The sequence below is a fragment of the Microtus ochrogaster genome, chromosome 7, assembly GCF_000317375.1.
Source record: "Microtus ochrogaster isolate Prairie Vole_2 chromosome 7, MicOch1.0, whole genome shotgun sequence".
NCBI lineage: Eukaryota > Metazoa > Chordata > Mammalia > Rodentia > Cricetidae > Microtus > Microtus ochrogaster.
This window is the reverse complement of record NC_022014.1, coordinates 23,633,964-23,644,550: the sequence shown is the minus strand read 5'-3', so window position 1 is coordinate 23,644,550 and position 10,587 is coordinate 23,633,964. Positions and strand designations below refer to the sequence as shown.

The following is a 10,587-nucleotide window of genomic DNA, read 5'->3' as shown; positions in this document are numbered from 1 at the left end:
GTCTCGAACTCACAGAGATCCGCCTGCCTCTGCCTCCCGCGTGCTGGGATTAAAGGCGTGCGCCACCAGCGCCCAGCTGAGAATGTCAATTTTTGAAGCACTTTGTATGTATTGAAATCTTGCCTTAAGATCCTTGTCTAGCAATGGAACTAGACTACTCATTTAATTTCCTGTTCTAGGGATGAAGACTGGAATGAGTTCAATGATATAAATAAGATCATCATCCGTCAGCCTATTCGCACTGAGTACAAGATTGCTTTTCCTTACCTGTATAACAACCTTCCGCACCATGTCCACCTGACCTGGTAAGATGCCTGGAACATAGCAGTTAAACAGGAGAAAGTTGGTTTCTGGTGTGGGCCCCAGCAGAACTTTGGCTGACTCTTGCTTTCCTTACAGGTACCACACTCCTAACGTTGTGTTCATCAAGACTGAGGACCCCGATTTGCCCGCTTTCTACTTTGATCCTCTCATCAACCCCATCTCTCACAGACACTCAGTCAAGGTGAGAGGAAGTCACATGCTTTGGGGGGGATGGCAGGGAGTGAGAGTCCTGAAGATTGAGCTTGGGGTCTGTTGCATGCTGGGCAGGGTTTCTGCCTCTCAGTAACCTCTGCCCTCTTTTATTTTTGGACACAAATTTACTGTGTCGTTCTGGGTTGGTCTTGCACTCTCAGTCCTCTCTTCTCAGCCTCCTCCTAAGTGCTGGAGTTTCAGGTCCCTTCCCTGAGCTCAGTGGAGTTTAGTGGGAACTGCATACAGTGGGCATCTCCTGTTGTATGGTACCGGGGCTCCTCTGGGAGGCTCTTTAGGACTTCTCTTGTCCAGCATCCCAGTCTTCATGGCATGTGTAGTCACTGTGCCTTGTCCCAGAGAGTTTTCTGCTCATCTCAAGTCTGCACTTAGTGGAAACTGAATCCTCGTGGATTTCTCTCTTAGAGCCAGGAACCACTGCCCGATGATGATGAGGAATTTGAACTCCCAGAGTTTGTGGAGCCCTTCCTGAAGGACACACCCCTCTATACAGACAACACAGCCAATGGCATTGCCCTGCTCTGGGCACCGCGGCCCTTTAACTTACGCTCTGGTCGTACCCGCCGGGCTCTGGACATACCCCTTGTCAAGAACTGGTAAGGTTTCTACCTAAGGGTCTGGTAGTAGAGGCATAATATAGGAGAAAAGACTGGGTGGGCAGGCAGGCTTTCCAGAGTGTCTCTAAGGAGAGGGAGGCAAAACTCTGATGGGCTTATTTAACCAGGTATCGGGAACACTGTCCTGCTGGGCAGCCTGTGAAGGTGCGAGTCTCCTATCAGAAGCTGCTTAAGTACTATGTGCTGAATGCCCTCAAGCATCGGCCTCCCAAAGCCCAAAAGAAGAGGTAAGGTGCTGGAGACCCCAGCACAATTTCTGTCGTAAAGAGTCGATATGCCAGCTTTAACTCTGTTCTTTATTCTCACCCAGGTATCTCTTCCGATCATTCAAAGCCACCAAATTCTTTCAATCCACAAAACTAGACTGGGTTGAGGTAGGGCTGCAGGTTTGCCGCCAGGGCTACAACATGCTCAACCTTCTCATTCACCGGAAGAACCTCAACTACCTGCACTTGGACTATAATTTCAACCTGAAGCCTGTCAAGACACTCACCACTAAGGTGCCTTCGTCAGACCTGTGGGCTCTGCTGGGCTTAGGGTTGGAAGCACTGTGCCATCCCTCCTTCTGTGGCCACTGGCATTAATAGTTCTTTGTGTTCTTGTCCTTCTCAGGAAAGAAAGAAATCTCGTTTTGGGAATGCCTTCCATCTATGTCGGGAAGTGCTGCGTCTAACCAAGCTGGTCGTGGATAGTCACGTGCAGTATCGCTTGGGCAATGTTGATGCCTTCCAGGTGAGGCCAGGTTGCCCAGACCTCTGCCCAGATGGGAAGGCAGGGTGAAGCCTGAGCTGGCTGTGGCACTGGCCCAGGCTCGAGGTCTGATGGTGGTTTTATTGCAGCTGGCGGATGGGTTGCAGTATATATTTGCCCACGTGGGGCAGTTGACCGGCATGTATCGGTACAAGTACAAACTGATGCGGCAGATCCGCATGTGCAAGGACTTGAAGCATCTCATCTATTACCGCTTCAACACGGTGAGAGCCTGCCCTCACTGCCTGCCTTCCCAGATGCTCTTTTGCTTTTTCCTTGGAGTTAGAGCTCTTTCTCCGGACCTCCTGGGAGAGAATCTCTTGACTATGTTGTTATAAACTTGTTGACTCTCTGAGCACTTCCCCCCAGACCTACCACTGGTTCCATGCAGGAGCTTCACTTTCTGCCTTGAAGTTCTAAGCTTCCCTGTTTGAGAGCATTTACCCTGTCCCCTCAGCAGCCTGACAGATGCTCTTCCTTCTCTAGCTCTACCCACTTTTCTCTCTTTTCCTAAAAGAATTGTTCGCTTATGTTTCTGATTTCTGGTTTACTTGTAGGGTCCTGTAGGGAAAGGCCCTGGCTGTGGTTTCTGGGCTGCTGGCTGGCGAGTCTGGCTGTTTTTTATGCGTGGAATTACCCCTTTGCTAGAGCGCTGGCTGGGCAACCTCCTGGCCCGGCAGTTTGAAGGTGAGTGATTTTCTCTACTCACATTGTCTCGTGGCTTCAAAGGTAGATCAGGTGTGTCTGTTGTCGCATTTTTTGTTGGCATTTGTCATCTGTTGTTGCTTCTAAGTTTGTTTCTGTTCTGGTAGTGTTCTGGTTCTTGGCCTGCACTGTGGGATTTGAGCTATGGTGCATTTGCAGCAGAAATTCCTGGGAAGCATGGCTGTGACTGCAGTGGCTTGTCTTTTTGCATGTGTGGAGCATATGGACACTGGTTACTACTTACTAGTTTACTCTCTGGGCCATCCCTTCCCTTCCAGGTCGTCACTCAAAGGGGGTAGCAAAGACAGTTACGAAGCAGCGAGTGGAGTCCCATTTCGACCTGGAGCTCAGGGCAGCTGTGATGCATGATATCCTGGACATGATGCCTGAGGGCATCAAACAGAACAAGGCCCGAACAATTCTGCAGCACCTCAGTGAGGCCTGGCGCTGCTGGAAGGCCAACATTCCCTGGAAGGTAGGCATAGGCACTCATCTTCCTCAGGTTAGGATTAGTGTACCGTTAGAGGACTGCCACCCCTCACCCCTCCTTTCTTGGGACAGTTTTACTGTGTTGTCTTGGCTGACCTGTAACCGCAGGCCAGGCTGGCCTCAAACTCAAGAGATCTGTCTGCCTTTACACTACGACACAGGTGTGAAACCCTGTGCTCTACTCCTGTTTTTCATTGTTTGTCATTTCAGGTCCCAGGGTTGCCAACACCTATAGAGAATATGATTCTTCGGTATGTTAAGGCCAAGGCTGATTGGTGGACCAATACTGCCCACTACAACCGTGAACGAATCCGCCGTGGGGCCACTGTAGATAAGACTGTTTGCAAAAAGAACCTGGGCCGCCTCACCCGCCTGTACTTGAAGGCAGAACAGGAGCGGCAGCACAATTACCTGAAGGTTGGACCTGCTAGGCTGGGTGTGAAGGCAGGGTGGTAAGGGTGGCTGCAGAGTGGGGATCATGCTTTGTCCTCATCTGGATGGTAGTGGGAGACTAACTTGATGTTCACCTTGCAGGATGGGCCTTACATTACAGCAGAAGAAGCGGTGGCAGTGTATACTACCACCGTGCATTGGTTGGAAAGCCGCAGATTCTCTCCCATCCCATTCCCTCCGCTCTCCTACAAGCACGATACTAAGTTGCTCATCTTGGCTCTGGAGCGCCTCAAGGAAGCTTATAGGTGAGGGGTGGCTGGGAGGATTCCTGCTAGGAGGATAACAGGAATGGCATTGTGGTCAGAGTCCAAAAAAGGTATAGTCCTTTCTGGTTTAGCATCTTCTCGGGTTCTTACTTACCTTTAATTTTGCTTTGTCAGTGTGAAGTCTAGGTTAAACCAGTCTCAGAGGGAGGAGCTGGGTCTGATCGAGCAAGCCTACGACAACCCCCACGAGGCTTTGTCCCGCATCAAGCGTCACCTCCTCACACAGAGAGCCTTTAAAGAAGTGAGTGAGATGTTCCGTGAGCTTTCTTTTGGTCTGTGCTATTTATTCTTGGCATCTAGAGGGTGCCAGGTTGGCTATGTGAACTGATGTGAGCCAGGTTCCTTCTCCCACAGGTGGGCATTGAGTTTATGGATCTCTATAGCCACCTGGTGCCAGTGTATGATGTGGAACCCCTGGAGAAAATAACTGATGCCTACCTGGACCAGTATCTGTGGTATGAAGCCGATAAACGCCGTCTTTTCCCGCCCTGGATCAAGCCTGCCGACACGGAACCACCTCCACTGCTTGTTTACAAGTGGTGCCAAGGTAAAGCTTTGCTGGACTTACCATCCAACAGAGGAAGTCTAACCTAGGCTGCATACTTGACTAGGGGGCTGGAGAGATGGCTCAGAGGTTAAGAGCACTGGCTTCTCTTCTAGAGGTCCTGAGTTCAATTCCCAGTACCCACATGGTAACTCACAACCATCAATAACGAGATCTGTTGCTCTCTTCTAGCCTGCAGGCATACATGTAGGCAGAACACTGTATACATAATAAACAAATAATAAATCTTTTTTTAAAAAAGAGTGATGACTACTACTTGGTGGTGGCAGTGGCGCAGGCTTTAATCCCAGCACTGGGAGGCAAAGGTGGGCAGCTCTATGAGTAAAAGGCCAACCTGATCTACAAAGCAAGTTCCAGGACAGCTAGAGCTACACAGAGAAACCCTGTCTTGGGAGGGAAAAAAAAGCAAAGCTGATTCTTGTAGCAACCTGGATGGATGGATGGATGGCTGGATGGATGGTAGAGAGTTTTAGGATGTGTTGAGAGCTGCTATAAAGGAATTTCTAATCTACTATAGCTCTGTCTTCCTTTTTTAGGCATCAATAACCTGCAGGATGTGTGGGAGACCAGTGAGGGCGAGTGCAATGTCATGTTGGAGTCCCGCTTTGAGAAGATGTATGAAAAGATTGACTTGACCCTGCTTAACAGGCTGCTGCGGCTCATTGTGGACCACAACATAGCTGACTACATGACAGCCAAGAACAACGTCGTCATTAACTATAAGGTCCGTCTTGGAGCAAGTAGCAGCACAGCGTGTTAACTTGTCTGACCCGTTGAGTTAGGATTTGCTGAGGGAGAATGAAGGACCTTGGACCCTGAAGCACCTGCCACACAGCCAGCCTTAGCTTATCTAAGAGTTGTGGTTCTTTTCTTCTTTTCCCTAGGACATGAACCATACAAATTCATACGGGATCATCAGAGGCCTGCAGTTTGCCTCGTTCATTGTGCAGTACTATGGCTTGGTGATGGATTTGCTTGTATTGGGATTGCACCGGGCCAGTGAGATGGCTGGGCCTCCTCAGATGCCAAATGACTTTCTCAGTTTCCAGGACATAGCCACTGAGGCTGCGCACCCAATCCGACTCTTCTGTAGATACATTGATCGTATTCATATTTTCTTCAGGTAAAGAACATGGACAGATCCTGTAACCTGCAGAACACTGAAGTGTGTTCTGCCTGTGAAGTGGCTCTTACAACTTAGTTGTCTAATTGCTGAGATGGGGCTGTAAAGTGAAATGAAGTCTAGAGTGGCGTACTCAACAGTGTACCTTGTCTTAACCTTGTGTAGGTTCACAGCAGATGAGGCTCGGGATCTGATCCAGCGTTACCTGACAGAGCATCCAGACCCCAACAATGAAAACATCGTTGGCTACAATAACAAGAAATGCTGGCCCCGGGATGCCCGCATGCGCCTCATGAAACATGATGTCAACTTGTGAGTCTCAGTTGGGTTTGTAGGATTTAAAAGGACATCAGTCCTAGGTCCCGGAAAGCAATTAATATTGAGGAGGTTGTGTCTTGTAGGAGAAATATAGGCCTGTTGGGTACCTTCTGTCTGGTCTTTGAATGCAGATGTCTCCAACAGACTGAATTGCCTATATGTTTTCTGTGACAGGGGTCGGGCAGTGTTCTGGGACATTAAAAACCGGCTGCCACGATCAGTGACTACGGTGCAGTGGGAGAACAGCTTTGTGTCTGTGTACAGTAAAGACAACCCCAACCTGCTGTTCAACATGTGTGGCTTTGAGTGCCGCATCCTGCCTAAGTGTCGTACCAGCTATGAAGAGTTCACCCACAAGGACGGGGTCTGGAACCTGCAGAATGAGGTATAGTCTAGGAAGGACATGGTCTCGCTGCTACTGTAACTGTGGCATCAGTGGGGTGAAGAACAGTCATACCTTTCACTTTCAGCTCCATTAGCCTTGGGTGGTTTGAGCTTCATGGTGATCACAGTTAATCCTTGCTTGTGAAGACAGGGTCTCTCTGTAACCCTGGCTGACCTGGACCAGACTGGCTCCGATCGTGTTAGAGATATATGTCTCTAACTCCCCCGGGTTAGGATTAAGGCGTGTGCCACCATGCCCAGCTGTCTCCTTTTTCTCTTTTCCTTCCTTGCTTTCTTCCTTGCTTCCTTCCTTCCTTTTTTTAATTTTTATTTTTTGAGGCAAGGTCTTACTGTATAGTGATGGCTGGCCTGGAACTCTATATAGACCAGGTTGGTCTTGAATTCACCAAGATCCACACCTGCCTCTACTTCTTGAGTACTGGGGTTAAATTCATGCACTACCATGTTGGCTTTTCACCTTTTTTTTTATTGCCATGGTACTTGTGTGGAGATCAGAGGGTCAGTTCCACTGTGTGGGTTCTGGGGATTGAAATCAGGAAGTAAGGCTTGATAGTAAGTACCTTTGCCTGCCATAATCATGTCGCCAGGCCCTCTTTTCTGAGACAAGCTAACACTGACTTTGTGGCTTAGGTTACCAAGGAGAGGACAGCGCAGTGTTTCCTGCGTGTGGATGATGAGTCGATGCAACGTTTCCATAACCGAGTGCGTCAGATTCTAATGGCCTCTGGCTCCACCACCTTTACCAAGGTATGTAGGACCCTAAGCGTCGACCTCAGCTTCCCTGTCATTCTTGGTCTGTCCTTCGTTCCTTTCAACCCCTGTGGTTGGAGCGTGCATAAGCTTTCCCAGCTTTGCCTCATATAATAATCTCCATGCTCTATGGAATGGCAACTTAGACTGTTGGTTCAATTGGGCTTTTGTGGTTTTTTTTTTTTTTTCTGGTTTCTCTGTGCCCTAGTTGTCCTGTAACTAGCTCTGTAGACCAGGCTGGCCTTGAGCTCACAGAGATCCGCCTGCCTCCCTCCCAAGTGCTGGGATTAAAGACGTGCACCACCACCCACCTATCTCAGTTGGGCTTTATTTCTGAGAATTCAGTACAAGAATTTATCAATCTCCATCTGTGGAGTTTTGATGATGTATTTTATTTTGATGATTTTAGATTAAGGCAAAAGTAAAAGTTTTTAATTTTAACAAAAGTATCTATTTTGCATTTTCCCTTAGACTTGTTTTTGTTTGGTTTTAGTTTTTCGAGATAGGGTTTCACTGTGTAGCCATGGCGATCCTGGAACTCAATCTGTAGACCAGGCTGGCCTTGAACTCACAGAGATCCGCAGCCTCTGCCTCCCAAGACTGGGATTAAAGGTGTGCGCCACCACTGCCTAACCTTTTTAATTTTATAATTCTTTACCGTATAATAGCTTAGAATGTCAGTTCTGGCTTGTTAGTTTATGGAAAGAGGGTTGTTGCCATAGGGTCTCAAAGTTGAGGCAGCTGTCCTACCTCAGCCTATCACTTGTTGAGAATGCAGGTGTGCACCAGCCACCACACCTGGCGTTTGTATCCCCATAGTGAAATGGAGTCTTGTTGTGTTACCAAGCTGGTCTTGGTCTTAAGTGTTCCTCCTGCCTTCATCTCTGGAGTAGCTGGGCCTTTGGGATGTGCTGCTATGCCCAGTTTCTTTTTGGGTGATGGGATTACAGGGGTATTCCATCACACCTGACTAAAATAATGTTAAATATTTGTGGACATGGACATTTTCAGCCAGCTGATTTGTTGTGGGAGTTTCTGTGTGTTATTTGGCACTACCCCAGACATCTACCCTTCCGATGCCAGTAACATTCCCTCTATTAGAAGCAAACATGTCCTGAGATACATATACCCCTGGTGTGGGGAGGGTACAGACCTGCAGTCTGTTGGTGTAAAGGTTAAGAGCTCAGGGTGGGTGAGACCGCAGGAAGAGCAGAGAGAGACGATGAGGGGCAGGTTAGGATGATGGGAACACTGAGGGGCACTGACCAGACCAACAGTGTTGGGATGTGGGAGTCGAGGCTGTCAGGAACTGATGTCCGGAATTGAGCAGGTGTTTACAATGTCAGTTGCCTAAGAACAGTTTGGTTAGAGAAGGATTGAATAGGAGCCAGTGGAATTGGCAGTTAGGACGTCATTGGTGACCTTAGAGCTATTTCAGAAATAGTTGGGATGGAAGCCAGGTGGTGTGGATGTGACTTTGTGGAGGTGAGTGGAGACAGTGAGGACAGTTTGCCAGAACTGGAGTAGATGGTTAGAAGCCTCCGAGAGGGGCCGTCTGTCAAAACAGGGCTTTGGTGCTTTTTGTTTGTTTTTGGCTTTTTTTATTTGCTTTTCTTCCCTTTTTTTTTTTTTTGTTTTGTATGATTTCCTTGTATGCAATGTATTGTAATCATATTGCTCTCTTATTTTTTTTATTGATTTTTATTGTGCTCTACATCTTTCTCTGCTCCCCTTCAACCCTCTCCCAAGGTCTCCATGCTACCCCAGTTTACTCAGGAGATCTTGTCTTTTTCTACTTCCCCCATATTGCTCTCTTATTACCTTCTTTTATTTTCTTCCCATTCCTGCTGTCCCTCCTGTAAAGGATGTTTGCGTGCGTGTGTGTGTGTGCGTGCGTGCATGCATGTGTGTGTGTGTTGCTTCTCTGTCACCCTCTTCCTATTCCTTTGAATAGAGCTTGGAGCTCAACTGGAAGCCAGTGGGCTCCAGCAATCCTCCTGTCTCTGCCCTGCTCAGATGTTGGAGGGGTGACTGAGAATTGAGGGAGGTGCTTTGCAGTTGTGAAGCATGATCTAGAGTCAGGTTGCATTGCTGGCTCTGTTGACCTCAGGCATGTCCTCCACCCTTGCCCTTTACCCCCTTATCTATAAAGTGAGGGTAACCATAGTTGTAGCTCAGAGGGTTTTTGTTAAAATTAATGAAATAATGCATGAAGTAAGCTAATAAGGCTTTTATTAGAGATTATAAGAGCATAATGTTGGATTTGAACTTTTTTACTCCCCTCCTCCCCGCTTTGTTTTGTTACTTGTTTGCCTGCTTGAGGCGAGCTTTATCTATAACCCAGGATGGCACTGAACTCTTTGTCCTTCTGACTCAGCTTCCTAAGAACTGGGGTTATAGGTATAAGCCACCTGACTCTGATTTCAGACCTCCACATACACATGTTCCCTCACATACATGTGTATACATACTCCTACCAACAAGTGTGTACGTTATACACCACCACACCAGAACACTGCTAATCCCTGTCTCCCCTCCCCAGGGGAGGTTAATAGAAGGAAAATTTCAAGGAGGGCTGGCGGTGAATGCACCTTAATGCTCCCCTTCTTGATTTATGTTGTGTCTGTGCTCACAAATGTACACATGCCACAACCTATGTGAAGAAGTCAGAGGACAACGTGCAGGTGTCAGTGTTCTGCTGTGTAGGGTCAGAGGCATCAAATACATTGAACTCCACTGAGCCTATTTATCTTTTCAGTTTTTTATGCTATGCTAAACATTGAACTTGAGGCTGTGCCCATGCTAGGCAAGTGTTCTTCCACTGACCCATATTATGAGATTAAGATTTTCCTATGTTGTCCAGACTGGTCTTGAACTCAAGTGACCCACTGATCTTAGCTGAGACAGGTATCCTTCTCTGTCTTCCATTCTCTCCAATTCTGTTCGAGTCATGATGTCACTACCACCTTGGGTGCCACCGCTCTTGCTTTAGGTGTGTGTGATACATTTAGCTCAAGCATGAGTATGACCCTTCTCTTCAGTCATATTCCTGATTAAAATACAGGCTGAACCATTTAAACAAGACCTTGATGGAGTTCAGGAAAACAGAGCGATAGACCTATAGTCTGACTGACAACTTTGCTTTGTAAAGACCCTGAGGTCGCCTTCCTGATTGCTGTTTTCTTCTTTGATCTGATCATCACCGCAGGTTTCTGTTTGTCTCAAAGGGATGGTGGATTTGAAATCACTAAATAGAAGCTTGACAGCTTATTCTAAGAAAATCCAGTGTTTATTCCTTTATGTATCGGTATATTATTACAGATGAAAAATTTTGTGAAATTTTGTTCACTTTGCTTTCATTGTATTGTCTTATTTTTTCCTTACATTTTATTTTATTTCATGAGTGTTTTGCCTAGATGAATATATGTGTACCGTGTGCGTGCCTGGTGCCCACATAAGTCGGAAAGCATGGGATCTCCTGAAACTGGAGTTACAGAAAATGTGGGTGCTAGGTCCCCTGTAAGAAAACAAGAGGTTTTCACCACTGAGCTGTCCTTCCCGCCTCTATCATCGTCGTTTTCTTCTTCTTCTTTTTTTTTTTTTTTTTTTTTT

At 47.2% G+C, this 10,587-nt stretch overlaps 1 protein-coding gene across 2 annotated transcripts in view; it reads left to right on the top strand.

The window, feature by feature from the left end:
- Nucleotides 1-10,587, top strand: part of Prpf8 (pre-mRNA processing factor 8) — a 25,946-nt gene that overhangs the window by 3,401 nt on the left and 11,958 nt on the right. For both annotated transcript variants that reach the window (XM_026780189.1, XM_005349550.3), the window contains 18 exons: nt 180-305; nt 400-505; nt 940-1,130; nt 1,259-1,378; nt 1,462-1,651; nt 1,764-1,883; nt 1,991-2,125; nt 2,459-2,588; nt 2,885-3,081; nt 3,306-3,512; nt 3,630-3,793; nt 3,929-4,055; nt 4,169-4,361; nt 4,916-5,103; nt 5,264-5,502; nt 5,668-5,814; nt 5,995-6,205; nt 6,856-6,972. In XM_026780189.1, the coding sequence (XP_026635990.1) occupies nt 180-305; nt 400-505; nt 940-1,130; nt 1,259-1,378; nt 1,462-1,651; nt 1,764-1,883; nt 1,991-2,125; nt 2,459-2,588; nt 2,885-3,081; nt 3,306-3,512; nt 3,630-3,793; nt 3,929-4,055; nt 4,169-4,361; nt 4,916-5,103; nt 5,264-5,502; nt 5,668-5,814; nt 5,995-6,205; nt 6,856-6,972 (2,908 nt within the window). The remainder of the gene's footprint in view (nt 1-179; nt 306-399; nt 506-939; nt 1,131-1,258; nt 1,379-1,461; nt 1,652-1,763; nt 1,884-1,990; nt 2,126-2,458; nt 2,589-2,884; nt 3,082-3,305; nt 3,513-3,629; nt 3,794-3,928; nt 4,056-4,168; nt 4,362-4,915; nt 5,104-5,263; nt 5,503-5,667; nt 5,815-5,994; nt 6,206-6,855; nt 6,973-10,587) is intronic.